Below are 18267 nucleotides of genomic sequence, written 5' to 3'. Positions count from 1 at the left end.
GTGCCCCAGGCTTGCCTGCCACCTGGGTAGGCGGGGCCCTGGCAGGGTAGCCCGCCATCCCGCCGCCCTGCTACCACGGCTTCCTTGGGAAGAGCTAAGAGGCCCTTCCGGATTCCCCAGTGTCTGGCGGGGGGAGCGGGGAGGGGCCTCTGGCCTGCTGCCCAGCCACCTGGAGGCCAGGCGGGGCAGCCCAGCACAGGCTCGGCTCTGATGGGAACCGGCCCGGTACGGCTGGCAGCCATTTCTGCCCTGGGAGATGCCGGGGTAGTGGCAGTTGTTGGAGACAGGGGGATAGGCCCAGTGACGCCACTCAGCACCCCTGGGGTGTGAGCAGGCCTTGACCCCATCCCCACCCCCACGACTGCCTGGCCCTGACATTTCAGCTGGCCGGCTTTCCCAGTAATGCTCAGCCTTCGCAGGAAGCTGGTGGCGTGGCGCCAGTTCCCGCCACCCCCTGCGGCTCCGGCCACTTTTGGCTTTTCCTGGGCATCCGAGGCTCCGCTCCAGCACTCGGGAGGCCTTATCGCCTGGCTGGCCTGACCTCATCCAGGCAGGCTCGGCGTAGGCTGGGCTAGGCCGGGCCGGGCCAGGCCCAGCTTCTCAGACCCAGCTGGGGAAAGACACAAAAGCAGATCTGGGGGGGTGGGGGACCCCACTGGCAAGCTGAATGCCGTGTCCTCATTTTTCCTGGAAGCCTGCGGCAAGACAAACAAATGTATTTTCAAAGGCATTACAGCCAGTGAGTCACTCAAAGGAACGCCCTGGACCCTGGTCCCTGCCCCGCAGCCCTTCCCACGCCCTGAGGATCTAGTGGGGCGGCGCCCGCCCAGCCAGGCTGGGGTGGCAGGCACCCGGGCACTTTGAGCTCCTGGTGTCTTGTGGGGCCTCCCTCAGCCTCGGCCTGGCCTCAGCGCCTGTCTTTCTCCTCCCCCAGGTTCATGCAGCACCCCAAGAACTTTGGCCTGATCGCCTCGTTCCTGGAGAGAAAGGTGAGTGTCCGTTTCTGGCTGGCAGTGCTGGGCACTAAACCAGCTTGCCATCCACTCCCCAGGGCTGGTATCTGCGCTGGGTGGAGCGCCTGCCCCTCCTCTGTCTCCCCGGCCAGCTCCATCTTTTTCCCTGCCTCCGCCTCCTTCCTCAGGGGGAAAGCCATGCTGGCCCCACCCGGGATGGGGAGGAGCCTCGGGCTTCAATCCCAGGCGTCCCAGGAAAGCCGTGGGGACTGGCATCGCATAGCCGCTTGCCCAGCACACTGGGGTGGGTGCCAGTTCAGAGAGTTCTGCCACGTTCCAGCTGAGGCCTTGTGGCCAGGTATGGCCTGCATCCAGGACTGTGTGGAATGAGCTCTTGAATCCATGTCATGGGTCCTGAGGGCTTCCTGACACTCAGATACTACTTCCGGTGTGCGGCTAACACGTCGCTATCCTTCTGAATAAACCTTCCTGCAGAACTGGTGTTTGAACCCCACCTGTCCCCCAAACCTGATCCTGGAGCACTCTGTTCTAGCTCTGCCTCCTGTTGGCAAGGCGTCACATGTCACCAAAGGGCACTTATCCGGCCTTTACTCGACACACTGGGATGGCCTTGGTGTGGGCGTGTGGTGGCACTGGCTGTGTGCAGACCCCAGCACCTCAGATTACCATGGCCCCCCCTTGAGGGCTGCAATGTGTGTCTGGCCCCTCAGCGGTGGGACGCCCACCAGCCTGGCTGGCCTCTGCTCTGAGTCCCAGGTACACTGGGTGGGAGTGGGACCCAAGATCCAGACAGCCATTTTCAAAGACAGTGACCATTCCTTACATCTGTCGTGGGGGCTGATAGGTTCTGAGATCCTTTGGGATCCAGTACCTGAAGAACCAGTGTTGGCAACCAGCCCTATAAATAGCCTACCTGACTGGTGATGCGTCCTGCTGGGTGTGGGCGACTCAACAGTCCTAGGTTAAGGCTAGGGTGGCTCAGAAATTGGAGCTTGAGCAAGGCGGTGGGGAGGGAAGAGGCTGGGAGTGTGAGGGCAAGAGGTACTCAGAGGGCCTAGATGAGGCTGGTCAGAGGCAGGTGCTGCTAAAGCAGTGGGGCCAGGCAGTGTGTGACCGAGAATGAGGTTGACATCCAGGTGGGATCCCGCATCTTACCACTCACTGCCAGGCCAAGAGGAAGGTTGGCACCTACCTGGGCCGACGGGCACACAGTTTCTCTGGTGGGTCAGGGATGTGGGCAAGGGTTGTCTTGGGAGACCCTGGAGAACAGTGTCTGTTCATGGCACATTCCAGGGGTGGCCTGATGGATAGGCAGCTGGCGTCTGTCCCACCCCACAGTCCTCATGGTCTCTGGTTTGACACTAGGTCAAACATGATCGGAATGGACATCTCAGGCACAGTAGCCACCCCACGCATCCATCGAAGCTTCTTGTCCCCGGGGGCCTAAGTTGTGGGAGAGGTTGTTCAGGACCCCAGGTGTCTGGGAAGGCACACAGGACCATGTGTGACAAAGGCCGGGTTTGCGGAGCTTTCTGCATGGTAGCTGGGCTGTTGAGATGCCGTCACTCTTACTTACCTAGAGTTGCGAGGACAGGCCCTGTGTTGATGGCCTGCGTCTCTACCGTCTCTCCGTGCCAGGCTTTGTCCTGTGTGCTCATTCAGAGTACCCGACTTGATTGGCACGATCAGTTTCTGCTGGTTGAGATTGGCCAGGGTCCCCCATCTTGTCATCGGAGGAACTAGGATTTGAACTCAGGCCCCTGGCTCCAGGCTCCTACACACTCCTCAGTGTCTTCTCTCTGCCCCACAGACGGTGGCTGAATGTGTCCTCTATTACTACCTGACCAAGAAGAATGAAAACTACAAGAGTTTGGTGAGGCGGAGCTACCGGCGCCGAGGCAAGAGCCAGGTGAGAGAGGGTGGGGGTTGCTTGGCTTTGGGGCCCAGGCCCCTGCCCTCGAGGGTCTCTTGCTGGGTGATCAGCATCCCTCATGATTGGCACCTTACATCATTAGCGTTCCCTCTATGGCGTCCGACTTGAAGAGGCTGTGGGCGGTGCAGTATGGGAGCAAACAGCTCCTCTGTCTTAGCTGGGACTTCCCTGGCCCAGCGCTGCCTGGTCCATAGTCCTTATGGTTAAAGGGCCACATTTCAGGGTAGGAGAGATGGCTCAGCAGTTAAGAGCACCAGCTGCATTTGGGCTTGGTGGTGCACACCTTTAATCTCAGCTCTTGGCAGGCAGAGGCAGGTGGATCTCTGTGAGTTTGAGGCCAGCCTGGTCTATAAAGTTCCAGGACAGCCACGGCTACACAGAGAAATCTTGTCTTGAAAAAATGGAAGGGGGGGGGAAGAGCACTGGCTGCTTTTACAGAGGACCCAGATGTGATTTTTCAGTACCCACATGTTGGCTCACAACCATCTGTAACTCCAGTCCCAAGGGATCTGATGTCCTCTTCTGGTCTCCATGGCTATCAGGCACATATATGGTACAGAGATACACATGCAGAAAAAACACCCATACCCATAAAAAATTCTTAAGGTGGGATGCACATTTTCAAAGTAAAGATTGCCCCGGACAGTCTGGGGTGAACCACCCAACTTCCCCAACTCTGCTTCTTCTCTGATGGATATTTGAGAGGAGAAATAGCCAGTGGTCACCATGTCGGTTTCATCCCTTGGTGTCTAGAATGAGCCTAGAGTGCCAGCAGCTGGCAGCGTGCCGTTCTGCTCTCTGCCTCTGTATAAATAAAGCTTTATTGACACAAAGCCATTACTGCACAGCCTGCAGCGTACAGCATCACTATCCACCTTTAGGAAAAGCTGGCTGACCTCTGGAAGATAACTAGGTAAATGCATGGGACCCTGGTACACAATGGCCCGGGATTCTGGGAGTGTGGTGTTTGGGAGGTGGAGAGAGACTGTGCTGGCCATCTTCTCCCAGACTGGCAAAGGTCAGGCCCCCCTGCGCATTGGTCTGAACCATCAAGAGCAAGGCCTGCTGTCCACGAAACAGGTGCTTTCCGGTTCAGTTTGACCCATCTCCTGAGACAGTTGAAACACCCCAGTAAATGCAATGCCTGGCAAGTTGGTAAATGTCTGCTGTGTAAGCATGAGAGCCTGGGTTCAGTCCCTAGAATTCACACCACAAGCTGGGTGTGGTAGCACATTCTTGTAATTCCAGTGAAGAGAGGTAGAGACAGGAGGATCCTGTGACTTGCTGGCTCTGGCCGACCAGCCTACCTAATCAACAAAGCTGTAGGTCCTAGAGAGACCCAGTCTCAAACTACAAGGTAAACAGCTCTTGAGGAACAAGACCTGGCCTCCATCTACATGTGCACACAGACACACAAACACACACTCGTGTGTGCATGCTCAGTGAAACACCCAGGACTGAGTTTCTGTCCATTCCAGACTTGAAGGATGGCTGGACTTGGTCTGTGGCTGTGGTTTTCCAGCTCATTTTGTGTGCCCACAGTGAGCTGGCCTACCCATGCTTCTGACAGATGTGTGACGCCACAGCTTTGTGGCACAGAGCAGTGGGTATGCTCGAGGTTTTGCTGGGGCACTCAGGAATGTTCTAGACTGGTGGACAAAAGGTCACTTAGACACCAAGCAGAAAGCGTGGTGAGGTCGGGAGGCTTTGGGCCTGCGGAGACAAGAAGGGGTCTTGTTTAAATCTCTGTTCCCAGCCCTAGAGAGAGAAGTAGAGGGGGCGTGGCCGCCTGCCATGGTGGTGGTGCTGCTGGTGATGGTGATGGCTGCAGTGGTGATAACGCTGTTGCTGATGGAGATGGTGGTTTTGGTGATGATGCTGGTGATCATGGTCTTTGGTTGGTGATGGTGGTTGATACTGGTGGTGGTGATGATGATGGCGATGTGATGCTGGTGATGGCGGTGATAGTGAATGTCTCAGTTACTTTTTGGTTGCTGTGGTAAGATACCGTTGCCAAGGCAACTTAAACAAGAACGCGTTTACTTGGGCTTACCGTTCTAGAGGGATAGGAGTCCATCATGGCAGAGAGGCGTGGCGACGGCAGCAGGAAGCTGAGCTCCAAGCAGAGAACAAACAGGGGGTCACAGGCAGCCTTTAAACCTCAGAGCTTGCCCCGGGTGACACACTTCCTCTAATAAGGCCACACCTCCTAACCCTTCCTAAGCAGCGCTGCCAATTTGGGACCCAAGTGTTCAGATGCTTGAGTATGGGAAGCATTTCATTTAAGCCACCACAGCGATGATGCTGATTTTGATGGTGGTGGTGGGGGTGGTGGCCGTGGTGGTGGCGGTGGCGGTGGCCGTGGGGGTGATAGCTGGAGTAGCCACAGTGACTGTTCATCAGCTTAAGGGAGAAAGTGACTCCTTTCTACTCAGAGAGCTGAGAACGTAACTAACGGGGCATCCACAGGAGACAGACCAGGGACAGACTCACTCCCATGGCTGTGGGAGCTGAGGGAAGACGTTTGTCCTGCTGGGATCATTCCGTAGTGGGGCTAGCCTGTGATCTCTCTCTGGTCAGCCGCACTGCCGGTGTGTTTCATGTGCGGCTCTGCTGCTGGGCTGGGGACTCTAGCGACTGATTTTTCTGGGCTCTGCGCTGTGGCGACACGTCCTGACACAGGCTGAGGGCGGAAAGCTGCTCCCACCGGAGGGTGGCCCTGCCCAGTGTGGCTGTGTCCTGTGATACGGCTTCTGTCTCCGTCTGCTCTTTGGTCCCTGTCCCCACTGGCGCCTCCAGGAGCTGCTAGGCCATCTCTCTCTGCCCAGTTCTTTGCCATCTCGGGCACCCCTCACACAGTTCCTCATCCTCTGCACATCCCCTGGCCGCGGTGCCCGCTATTTATAGATGTTGTGGTGTCCGTGGTCCTGGTGTGGTTGCTGTGGCTCCAAGCCACACTCTGGCTTAGGAACACCACACGTGGCTGTTCTGCTGCTCAGCACACCAGGTGCCTGTCAGAGTCTCCCGAGAGGTGGCTCTTTGGACAAGATGCTTGTGCTCATGCGAGCGTGCATCGAGGGCTCACTGTACACTAGGATTGGAGAACTGCCGGTACAGGGGAGCCCATGTGTTCAGGAAGACATTGGGAATTCCAGCAAGCCCTCCCCACGGTCCGACTCCCCAGGGAAGAGCTTCAAGGTAGACAAGACACCAGGTGCCACTTCCCGGGTCTTTAAGGTGCCAATGGCCCCTCCCTAAGCTCCACATCCTGTATGCCACTTTGGAGAAGTTACATTCCCTGAGCTGGCTGCCTCCTTGCCTAGCCCACACACATGTCCCGTGTCCACTGTCTGTCGTCTGTGTCCTGTCCCGTCCCCCATCCCCCCCTTCCATCTCTGCCTTGGTGGGATTAAACCAAGAGAGGAACAGAAGCAGAGAAATGACCCGGGGGGCGGATGTCTGTGGAGATGTCAACTCCCAGGTTTACCTCCTTCTCTGGTGGCCAGCATGTCCCCGCCAAAGTCTCTCTGGTTCTTCAAACCTGCTGTTATTGACTCTGAGAACCTCAGCCCTGGGGACTAGCCCCAAGCAGGGAGCAAGGTGGTGGCGGAGGGTAAGGTGAACCTCAGGCACCCTCAGGGCCCTGTCTTGAGTGTCCCTACACAGACCGAGATAGCTAAGGACAGGGTAGCAAGTGCTCCCCTGCAAGGCTTGTCTGGCCAGGTCTCTTGGAGGTGTCTGCCATGTTAGTGTCCTGCACCTGCCCTGAGGCATCCATGCTGGCCTGGACCTGGTAGCCCGTCCTTCCCTGTCCGTCTTCCTCCTGCCGTGAGTCGGTGTTTGCTCAGTGGTCACACGTAAAACACAGAGTCCTCCGGAAAGTCACTGGGTATCAGTGGCGGCCACCAGTGTCCTGTCAGCTCTCAGCCCCACCGGCCAGTGGTTGCCTTTATTCTGAGCCAAGAAAGAGTAAGGCTTTCCTTGACCTTAGCTGCCCCTGGGTGATGAGCGTAGCTGGCCATTCGGAGTGGCAGGCTCACCTTGTTGCGTAGCTAACAGGGTAGCTCCCATTCCAGAAACTTCTCTGGCCTCTGCCTAGGGTGAGGCCGGCACAGGCATAGACTCTGGGGACAGTGACCGCCTGTTCTGGGGAGCAGGAGCAGGGTCATCGACCGGCACCTTTCCCCAAGCTGCCCCATTGGCTGGACAGCAGTCTGATGGCCACCTCATGTCCCTAGCCCAGATCTGCCCTGAGGAGAATCACATGCTGTGGAGTCACAGTAGTGATCGCTACATCCTAACCCAGAGCCCGCAGAAGCCCGACCATGCCCAGAAGACATGCTGTGGCCTTCCTGTGGGGGGGGACCCCTGTGACTGAGCAGGCCTGTCCCCAAGGGTAGACTAGGTCTCCTGGAGCATTTTCCTGCAGAGGCAGGGCATGAGACAGGAAAAGTCCGTCCTGGACTCCAGGCCAGCTGCTCTTGGCTGAGGGGGACGTTGGTGGCCCACGGTGTCCTGTCGGCTGCCTCTCTGTCACACTGTGCTCTTCCCGGTCCTGGCCACACACGCTGGTCGCTCTCTGCTGCTGTGTGTGGCTTCCGCTCTGGGCTCTTGTCCTTTTCCGTCTGGCCCTGTCTCCCGTCCGCTGTCATCTGTCTGCCTTCCTGTCTGCCCGTGTTTCTGTGACCCCAATGTCACCTCCTCTTGTCCCCATCTCACCTCTTCGTCCACCTTTCCTCTCACCCTCCTCTCTCACCCTCACACTTTTTTCGGGTTGCTTGCCCAGGGGCAGATGACCTTGTTCCCAGGCAAGGCCCAGGTTGCCTGCCCAGGAGCAGTATGACCGACCAGCAGGCTGCTCCAGGGCAGCACCGGATAGGCCGGAGCAATGTATGGTTGGCACTCCTTCCTTGAGGACCAGCTAGCCACCCTTGCCTGTGAGGTTGCCAGAAGCTGGTGGCCGAGGCCTGTGTGTCGCATGAAGCCACAGTGCCCTGGCTAGGCCATTTGGATGTTGGTCACCAGTGAGGGGATTGTGCTTGTGCCTCAGACCTCAGTAGGAGGCCTCCCGTCGAGGAGATGAAGCTCCTTGGGGCCAGTCTGTGGTGGGCCGCGTAGCTGCTTTATTAGGGTGTTCCAGGCAAGGCAGACCCGTGCCAGTTCAGGCCCAGCTGAGCAGGCATCCCTAGTTTCATGCCCAGCTCCATGCCGAGGGAGGAATCTGCTCAGGGCTGGCAGTTGGGGAGCCCAGGAGGCTGGAGAGGCTGAACCCTGCGGATAGAGCAAGCTGGGTCGCTCCTGTGGGAAATGAGAAAGGTTGGAGATGTTTGCCCGGGCCAGGACACACGCAGCACAGAAGGCTCAGCTGCCCCCACTGCCCCAACTGACCCCATTGGAGACGGAAGTGTGGGTGCTGCGTGGACATGATCCATCACCCCGGGACAGACATCACCCTGGCGCTCCTAAGAGCTGGGTTATTGCTTCCCAGATCAATAGCCCTGGGAGCTGCCTATCAGGGAAGGTCCCGCTGCATATTTGGGTCTGTTTTGATGACGTCACTGTGAGCAGGACACGTGACGTCTCTGGACAGCCACTCCGAGGTGGTATAGAGGACTGCTGAAGCCCTGAGGGGCCACATGAGCAAGCGTAGCTTTCAGGGATCCGACCGACCCCAAGGGCTTCTCTAGAAGGCACCTGAGGCCAGACTTAGAAGGGACTGGCAGGCAAAGGGCACAGAGGGCGGAAAGACCCCAGGAAGGTACTCCAGTGGCCTCTTCTGAAGGTAGGAGGCGGGTGGGATCCAGCTACCCTGTGGGGGTAGTTCCAGAATGGGTGTCCCGGGTGTGGTGAGGACCGCAGATTTTATTCTGGTGGTAGGGCAGGAAACCGGGGGGGGGGGTTGTGTGTGTGCACAGATTGGCACTATCATTCTGTTCTAGATCCTTGAGACAGAGTCTCCCACATAAGCTGGAACTGGGGTGGTGGTCAGCAAACCCCAGCCATCTTGTGTCGTGGTTGCCCCCACTCCCAGCACTAGAATTCTGGGCACACACAGCTATGTGCAGCCTTTGATGGCGATGCTGGGATTTGAACTCGGGTCCTTAGGCTTACCCAGCAAAGCACCTTTCTTTGTCCCCCACTGTCGCAGTCAGGGTTTCTGGTGCTGTGATAAACACCGTGACCAGATCCAACTTGGGGGAGAAACAGGTTTATTTCAGCTTACAGTTTGACAGCACAGCCCATCTCTGCGGGAAGTCAGGGCAGGAACTCAAGACAGGAACCTGGAGGGAGGAACTGGAGCAGAGGCCATGGAGGGGTGCTGCTTACTGCCTTGCTTCCCATGGCTTGTTCAGCCTTCTTTTTATAGAACCCAGGGCCACCAGCCCAGGACTGGCACTGCCCGCAGTGGTCTGTGCCCTCCCGTATTGTCATCAATCAAGAAAGGCACCACAGGCGTGCACACGGGCAGGCCAGTCTAATTTTCTCAATTGAGATTTCCTCCTCCTAAATGACTCAAGCTTGTGTCAAGTTGACATAAAACTAGCCAGCACACCCATCATGCCCAACCCCCAGCCCCCACTTGATTTAAAATGAGGCCCTGGGGGTGCAGCACTGGGTATAGCATTTGGCTAGCTTGGGCCAAGGCCCAGGGCTCCATCCCAACCAAGTTCTGTGAAGAAATAAAGAATAAACAAGCCTGAGCCATCACGAATGGACACCTGGGCACCCGGGCACCCGTCCCATGGTGCTCTGGGGAAGTGTCTCTGCTGCAGACAGCCCAGGAAAGCGTGAATGGCTAGTGCTGGGAGCCTCTGTGCTGTGTACGAAGTGCTACTTGTCACCATGTAAATTCTTAACTCCTGCCAGGCCGGAGCCAGGCCTCAGAGGGCCTCTGGCGCACACACCATGTCCTGCTCCTGCTTCCCTGTTCCAGCAGTGGGGATGACCTCACAGTCCTAGGCTGGCTGACCCCCAGTGGCCAGTGCAGAGGCTGGGGACTCAAGCCAGGCAGGGCTGTGTTTGTAGCCCCTGAGGGTCTTGTCTTACCTTTGATCTCCCTCAGAACCCTTCAGAACACGCTCTGGAGGATTGAGCCTTGGTGTTTGTTTGAGATAGGAATGAAGTGGATGCCGCAGGATTGCTAACTTGTAGGAGTCCAGAGGCCCCGAGGCTGTGGTGGATGTCCCATCTGGCTCTGCTAGGAAATGCTGTGTGACCCTGGGTTGCTTTACCTCTCTGTGACTTGTTCTCATCCTTGGAACAGGTGTAACGTCAGGGTTGTTGGGAAGAGCGAGAAGCTCAAAGATGTGACGTGAGGCACGTTGTCAGCTGGCGTCTGTCCTTACAGCTGTTGTTTAAAAAAAAAATGAGTCCTAGCAGCTATGAACAGATACCTGCAGTGCCCTGGAGCCTTTCATGGTGTATAGCGCTGTGTTCTGGGGGTGGGGGGCATACATGGTTACCCTGACCATAACTGATAAATTGTCACTTACTACTGAAAGCTTGGGAGTCATGGGGTGGGTGGCATTCTAATTCTGCTTTTCCTGCATCTTCCTGGGGTTGGAGTCTCCCCGGTCATTCCTTCTGCTGTGTGATACAGACTCCCTGAAGTTTCCCCTCACTCTGACCTGAGGACCCCAGCAGTAGACTTGCAAGGGGTGGGAGTCTCAGGGTTAGCCTAGAGTCTGCTTCCAGCCAAACTCGGCCCCCCACTTGCTTTTGTAAATAAAGCTTTATTGGCATATAGCCATTCTCATTTGTTCACACAGTGGCACAGCCAAGCCTGATGCCTTGGAGCCTAGGGGTTATCCAGCCTCAAGTCCTTTTCACCAGCCATTAGATAAGAACTTGCTGGGCTGGAAAGATGGCTCAGTGGTTAGGAGCACTGGATGCTCTTCCAGAGGACCTGGGTTCAATTCCCAGCAACCACATGGTGGCTCACAACCATCTGCAATGAGATATGGTGCCCTCTTCTGGCCTGCAGACATACATGCAGACAGAACACTGTGTACATAATTAATAAACAAACAAACAAATAAGTAAAAGAACTTGCCGGTTAGTATGTCTGTAAATTTAGTAACCCACTGGAGCAGCCTGGGAATTTATTTTATTTTTGTTTGGATGGTTTTATATTGAGACACAATCTTACTGTATAGCCCTGGTTGCCCTTTTTAGTATGCTACAATCCCCCTGCCTCTCCCTCCCAGGTGTTGGGGTTACAGGTATGTACCACTACTTCTGATTAAGCTGGGCCATTTACAATATTGATGCTTCTTCTAGCCAGAGAGCATGGTGGTCTTGGTGAGGTTAGGGTCTGGCAGCCTTTGGGCATCAGGAACCACAGCTCACAGCAGCCCATGTGGCCACTCCAAGCCCAAGATCCCTAGGCACAGCTGGCTGGTGCTACCAGCCAGCCTTGGAGGCTCTGTGATTTACCAATTTCAAGCAGCTGATCATAGGGACCCAACACCCGCTTCAAGACTCCCAGAAGCCAGCAGGGGCCAAGCACATGGCTTCATTCAGGCCAAGGCACCGTTATACAGACAAGAGGCTCTCTGGCCGGGGCAGCCTGCCCTCTCCTCTCACCCCTATCTGCAGGGGCTCAGCCCAGGCTGCCAGGGACACCTCTTATGGTTCTTGCCATGGGCAGTAAGGCCTGGGTCCTAGGCTTGGTTTCAGGTCGTCCCTGCGCCCCCAGCCCCTGAAGACATTGGGCTGCAGGCCTTCCATGTGTGGGTGGGAGACGCAGCTGAGTGGCTTGGATTCTGTGTCCCTGCATGAGACAGCCCAGGCCCGAGGTGCCGATACCTGTGAACTGCAGGCCGGGCAGCAGGAATTCCTCCTGTGCTGCCTTCCATCTCCTTGAGTTCGGACCCTCCAGCTTCCATGGTTCACCTTGAGCACACAAAAAGGGAAAACTGCCAGCAAAGCCATTCAGCGCCAGCTTCCGGGGGCTCTGTCCGCCAGTGTGAGGCTTCTCCCCTGGGCTGCGGTGTGAAGGGTTGGGGTCTGAAAGTCGGGCCCGGACTGGCGGACAGACAGACATCTGGCGCCCAGCTGAGGAGCATCATGCCTGACTGCTTCTGGGCAGGACGGCTGCCCTGGCCCCTCCTCGTCCAGAACATGGGGTTCCTGGTGGTGGGGAGGGTGACTCTGGGGACCCAGAGTGGACAGAGTGTAACCTCAAGAGTCCATGGTGGCTGTACAAGTCAGGCTCTTGCTGTGCCCGCCAGTGTACCACGATGTCCCTGTCTGTCCCCTGTGTAGCCTAGTCCGGTGAACGACAAGGCCTTAGAGCCACGGTAGAGCGCTGTGTTTTTTTTTCCGACGAGGAAGGAACAATGGAGGTCCGCTTTCCACCCTCTCCCTCACACCTTGTGTTGGTGTGCCGGCCCGCACCCCATCTATTGTCCCCCACCCCCAGCACCCTCGGCTGCTGCCACTCCACTGGACTCAGTGGACAAGGCGGGAATTGAACCCCGGTGTCAGGACATGGCGCTTTTCACACTTCCCTCTGACTCCTGCCTCTCCCCCCTGGCTGGTTCCCAGCTGCCCCCACCCCCACCCCGGCCTCTGCGTTCCCCATCCCCCCCGTTCCCCAGCTTCACCTGTCTCCCGTTTTCCCTCCTGCCTCTGCTCCCTGGACTGTAGCAGCAGCAGCAACAGCAGCAGCAGCAGCAGCAGCAACAGCAGATGGCCCGGAGCAGCCAGGAGGAGAAGGAGGAGAAGGAGAAGGAGAAGGAGACCGACAAGGAGGAGGAGAAGCAGGATGTGGATAACGAGAAAGAGGAGCTGAGCAAGTAAGGCCCTGCAGCTGCTCAGCTCACACCTGGGCCCTGGGGAGCGGAGCCTGGCGCCGGTGTGGAGCCCCACTCAAGTTCTCCCAGGCCTTTCCTCCCGGAAGCCTCAGCCCCTGCTCCCTCCATCCCCCGCCCTCTCCGCAGCCCCCCCAGAGACCTAGGAGACTGATTGCTCATTTGAGCCCTGCTCCTGGACTCATAAATCCAGACAGCCACTTTGGCGCTCAGCCTTGCCTCTCCCCCAAGGCTCCTGAGGTCCAAGAGGGAGGGGGGGTTTGAAGAGCCTCGGGAGGACAGCGTGGGTGCAAGCATCTGGCGGCCCCCACCGTCACAGTCACCCCCCATCAGCACCTGGCAGCGCTAAGCTAGTGGGAGAAGGCGGAGGGGCCGCAGGTGCCTGTGCTGGACCGCGCACATCAGTGCCTCCCCCTTGCCTGTCTCCACGGCTCCAGCCAGCATCTTTCAGGAAGATGAATGGACGACAGAGGCGATAAATCTGTCCCAGTTGCTTCTGAGAAGCTGGGTCCCCAGGTCATGTGCCCCCCCCCCCCCCACACAGCTGGGCTGGGCTGCTCTTCCCTAAGCATGCAGTCCTGGGTTACCCTGATTGCTCTGTAGAGGCCCAGAATTACGACTCCTGTGACTAGTAAGGGGGCCCGTAGAGAGTCTCGAAGGCCTCTAGCAAAACTCCCTGGTGGGTGTCAGTGAGCATCCCTCGAGTCCCCACTGGCGACAAATGGTGTCAGTTGACTACCCAACAACTGCCCTTCCCTCCCAGACCTGGAGGGGCTCCCGCTGCCCTGCTGATACTAAGATGGCTGCCCGCCCATAGCACCCTCTCTTGGCCAGCACCACCTTTCTCCAGCTCTGATGGAGAGACCCGAAGGTCTCTTTCAGTTGCCCTGGGGTTTCCAGCCCCGGCTGATCTATCCTGGTCTCCTTTTCCATGACTGCAGGGAGAAGACAGATGATACTTCCGGGGAGGATAACGATGAGAAAGAGGCTGTGACCTCGAAAGGCCGTAAAACTGCCAACAGCCAAGGCCGCCGCAAAGGCCGCATCACCCGCTCCATGGCCAACGAGGCCAACCACGAGGAGGCCGCCACCCCTCAGCAGAATTCAGAGATAGGTGAGCAGGGGCTGGGGGCAGATTGGCTCCTGCTAGGATTCCTTGACGTTGGACTGAACTGCCTGTAGCCGAGGGCCTGGGTCTCTGTGGTTGAGTTCAGGACCGAGTGTTTGGCTACCGAGCTCACTGTGACCCGGGCCATTTTCTCTCTGCCTCAGCATCTGCACGTGGACAGAGAGAAACTGCGTCCAAGAAGAATGTAAGAGATTCCAGGAGCCTAGAACCTGGACACGGGCAGAGCTTAGGACCCGGAAGAGGCTGTAACTTTAACTCCTCCCCTACCCAGGCCCTGTTTGTTGTCTTAAATCAGAAGATTGAGCCATGTGGCCATTTCCTTGGGTGGTGAGAAGCTGGGTGAACTTACTGCTAGGAGGATAGTTTCCCGGTGGTACCTGAACATTCGTGGGTCTTGGTTTGGTTCCCCTTTCTGTCCTGGAGGGGCTTCATCCTGCCTCCGTGAGAGCCAATAGACAGAGCTGAGCTGCAGTTCCAGGGGCAGCCACCAGGGGCAGCAGTGTGTGCTCATCCTCACTGCAGGTCATCTTGGCTGCCTGCGGCTCTTCCCAGATAGTGATGTGAGACCTGTTTTATTTCTCACAGACCCTACTAGGGGCTCCCTAGATCTGCATTAGGTTCTCACTCCACAGACCAAGAGAGGTGATTTGGGCCTATATATATTATATGGGCGCTGGGGAGGTATTCCTTACTTCAAGTCACTGATACAATCAGGATTCGAACTCGGCCTCGCTGACCACAGATCCTGTGGTCTTGTGGCTTTCAGCTGTGTGGCACACTCATGTGTCGAGGCTTGCCTATCTGGACAGTGCTGGGTAGATACACACACGTCTCTATGTTCTCTTTTGCTTGGAAGGACGGGGGATTCTGTGAGGTCCGGGAGGTAGCCAGGGCTTGGCAGCAGGAAGGACGAGATTGTCAGGGGGCAGTCCCGTCCACCCCCCTCCTGCCTTGAGCTACTTTCTGTCCTCTCTGTCCCTCGGTTTGTCGAGAGCACACTGCCTGACAGTTCCCGACGCTCCCGTCAGCGGCGGCTCCTAGCTGGACTCCGGGCGGGCCACCTGGGGAGCGGTTGGAGAGCAGTGTGTGGTTCAGACAAGGCCACCTCTGCCCCGACGTGTGCCTGGAGCTGTGTCCCTTCTGAGGGCCCTCATTGCCCTTTGACAAGCTGGGGAGACGGTAACAGTCACCAGCACAACCGGAGTCCCTAGCCATGGCGACGCCACTCACGGGACTTGGGCAGATGCTGAGAAGCCATTTTGATGGTCGTGGTTGGAGTAGCGCTGTGGCCATCTAGACTCTAGACTCTAGAGGGTAGCGCCCAAGGAGGTGTGAGATGCCCTGCTGTGCACAGTGGGGGCCCCTGTCTACCTGCAGTACGGCCCCCGAGCATGAGCATTGGGCACTGTGGTCAGGGGTAGCTGGAACTGGGCCTCGGCTGGCTCAGAACAGACTGCTGGGAGAAAGCACTCTGTGAGGTCCCACCAATCGCCTTGTCTCCCTTTCAGCTTCCATGGAGATGAACGAGAGTTCTCGCTGGACTGAGGAGGAGATGGAGACAGCGAAGAAAGGTAAGGGGCCATGGTGGCGTGCCGCGTGCCCGAGTTATCCCAGGCCAGAGCGCCTGTCTTTCGAGGCTGCCGATGTATCTGTGTCTGGCCTGCAACAGATACATCAGATCGTCAGAGACTGGATGTGTTCTGTGAGTGGTGGCAGGGTGTGTCTGAAATTAGGATAGCTCAGGAGCCTGCAGGCTGAGTTCACGAGTGGCCAGCCACACTGGGCCCTGGGAGCAGTGGACAAGGTGCCTGGTGGAGTCGCAGTTGACTGGCCACCGGGGCAGGGCCGCGGTGTCGGTGGCGCTACAGGACTTCCTGCCATCATAGGAGTGTGCGCGTGGCTCTTATATCGGTCCCAAGGGTGCCCATGCTGGGTGCACGTCTGGGCTCTGCAAACATTTAGAATTTGTACCTGGGTTTTCGTGGTGTGTTCCACAGTGTGTGGGGCTGTGGCCCCAGGCACAGCCATGGGAGTTGTCTGCATCCATTTCAGGGGGTCACCAGCTATTGGTCTTGAGCAGCTGGTGAACTTGTGACATGCGCCGTGACAGGCTGGGCTAGGCCATCATGCCCTCCAAGATTGACGCCTCGCAGTACCACCCTGATGGCTAAACAGGACCCCTGTCCCCAACACCTCTGAGCCCTGACGATAGAGTCTGACCTTTGAGAGGATGCCCCTGAGGCCCTGGTAGCCCTGCCCTGGTAACATTATCAAAACCGCCTTGAAGCCACATTCAACATGGCTGAGGTCTTCACTTTCCTGCTTGGTGACCTATCTCTGATCCTCAGTTTACCTATCCCTAAGATAGTGGTGCCATCCAGGACGGCTGCAAGGCATGAAAGCCGGGCATTAAGGGTCTTAGGATGGGTGGGTCTTACTGACAGTCCCAGAGCTGGCAGCTGTGAGCATCTGTCCCTACTTGGCCTGTGCGTTCTCTGAGGGACACAAAGACACGTGCCCACTTGAGGGTGGTACTGCAGTAGGCTCCTGTCCTCTTTTACCCGATCCCTCTCCGAGAAGTCCCTCCTGTCCCTGTTCCTGTCCCCGTCCCCTGTCCCCTATCATGGACAAGGAGCTGTGGGCTGAAGGTCTACCATAGATCCAGAGGTGATAGATACACTGAGGATCAGGAGCCAGCCCAGGCCACTTGTCCCTCATCCTCTGCCCAGGCCCTACCCTGCCCCTGCCATGCCCTATGGCTGAGGCTGCTGTGTTCAGTCTGTGTGTCGCTGGTGAGAAGCAGTGACTTTTATTTGGAGCTCCAACCCAGCCACGACCACGGCCACCTGTGGCCCCGGTCCTCAGACCTGGCTCCTCACTCTCATGGGGTCTGCTGAGGGTCTAATGGGCCCAGCAAGAGTGTCCCACCCCACCTGAGAGCAGCCACCAACTTGGGGGATGCTCTCAGTGTTCCCGATTCTCCCCTCGGACATGTGTCTTTCCTGATCTGCACTCGCCCTCACCCAAGGTAGGCCTGGCTTGGGGGCAGGGCCATTGCTCAGAAAGAACTGTGTGTGTGTGGGGGGGGGGGTGTCCTGTTCTCCGGGTTCTGTGGCAGCGTCTTTAGCCGGCTGGGTGTAGTGTGCAGTCACCCCAGAGGGGCCGCGTTGCCAGTTCTTTGTGTTTTTGTGTCTACGTTGTGGTTTGTGGTATGAATTCTAAAGAGACTTTATGTAATGGTCTGATTCCCTTGGTTTAATCTCTGCGAAGTGTGTGTCACAGACTTGACCACTGAAAAGCAGTCTATTAACCTGGGCAGTGGTGGCACACGCCTGTCATCCCAGCACTTGGGAGGCAGAGCGCAGGAGGATCATGAGTTCAGTGTCAGCCTCAGTCACGTAGCAAGTGGGAAGCCAGCATGGGCTACAGGAGACCCCGTGTCAAACACACAACAAAACAGAACACACCTACACATACCCACAATGGTGTGCTACAACTTCCCACACCCTAGATGGAAATCCCGTACCCATTATCGGTCCCTCCTGCCCATCAGCCTAAGGGCGAGGCAGCACTAATGGACTTCCGGTCTGTGGCTGGAAGTCATTTCGCCCTGACACTTACAGGAATGATTCCTGCCGCCGCCGCCGCCGCCGCCGCCACGTAGTCCTGATGCTGGGCTGCACTCACTTAGCGCTCTTTTCAGGGTTTCTCACGTACCTATGAAGGCCTCAGAGCTACGTGAAGCACATGGGGTGTGGCCCCCCTACACACACACACACCACACACACACACACACACACACACACACACACACACACAGCCTGTAGGCTCACCTGGTGACAAAGTGGTGGGTTGTCCCTGCCTTGGGCTTTGCGCGCTGCATGTGGGCATGTGACCCCTTTGCTTTTATCCACACGTGGGTCTCGGCATGATGATGGTGCGATGCTCAGGGGAAGTGCCCACCTCCCCCGTGTCTTGAAGCGTCTGCAGCCCCTCAAGTCTTCTCAGGCTGTCACCAGCCTCCTAGCTGTCGCCTGACACCAGGAGGCTGCGCGCTCTCTCTTTTGGAAGGGCAGATCGGGAGGTGGGAGGAGGGTGGGATGACTCACAAGCTGGGATGGAGCGCCCTGATGCCACTGTCTCAAGGTTAGGACCTGCAGAGAGGGCCGTGAGCTCGTCCCCAGCGATCCTGGGGCCCATGTGCGCCGGCCCTGCTCAGTGACATTTGAAATAGCGCCGTGAGCGCCGGCGCGGGCTGCTGCTCTGAATTACAGCAATCTGGACAATTATGCCTGCTCGCAGTGGCTGCTGATGGCTGTTCCGGAGGCGGGGGCGGGGAGGCAGGTGCGCACAGCCCCGCGGTAGCTCCTTTTCCTCTGCCTGTGGGGGTGAGAGGCTGAGAATGTTCCAGAGCAC

The 18267-nt window shown here is 57.4% G+C and overlaps 1 protein-coding gene across 1 annotated transcript in view; it reads left to right on the top strand.

Annotated features, from left to right (window-relative positions):
- Ncor2 (nuclear receptor corepressor 2) overlaps positions 1–18267 on the top strand; it is a 150017-nt gene that overhangs the window by 83519 nt on the left and 48231 nt on the right. Inside the window, 5 exon segments of the mRNA XM_028894308.2 lie at positions 935–989; positions 2785–2883; positions 12559–12707; positions 13664–13836; positions 15360–15422. Coding sequence (XP_028750141.1) covers positions 935–989; positions 2785–2883; positions 12559–12707; positions 13664–13836; positions 15360–15422 — 539 coding nt within the window.

The sequence above is a fragment of the Peromyscus leucopus genome, chromosome 23 (genome assembly GCF_004664715.2).
Source record: "Peromyscus leucopus breed LL Stock chromosome 23, UCI_PerLeu_2.1, whole genome shotgun sequence".
Lineage (NCBI taxonomy): Eukaryota > Metazoa > Chordata > Mammalia > Rodentia > Cricetidae > Peromyscus > Peromyscus leucopus.
Note: the sequence above shows the minus strand (reverse complement) of the source record. Positions and strands in the feature narration are given on the sequence as shown.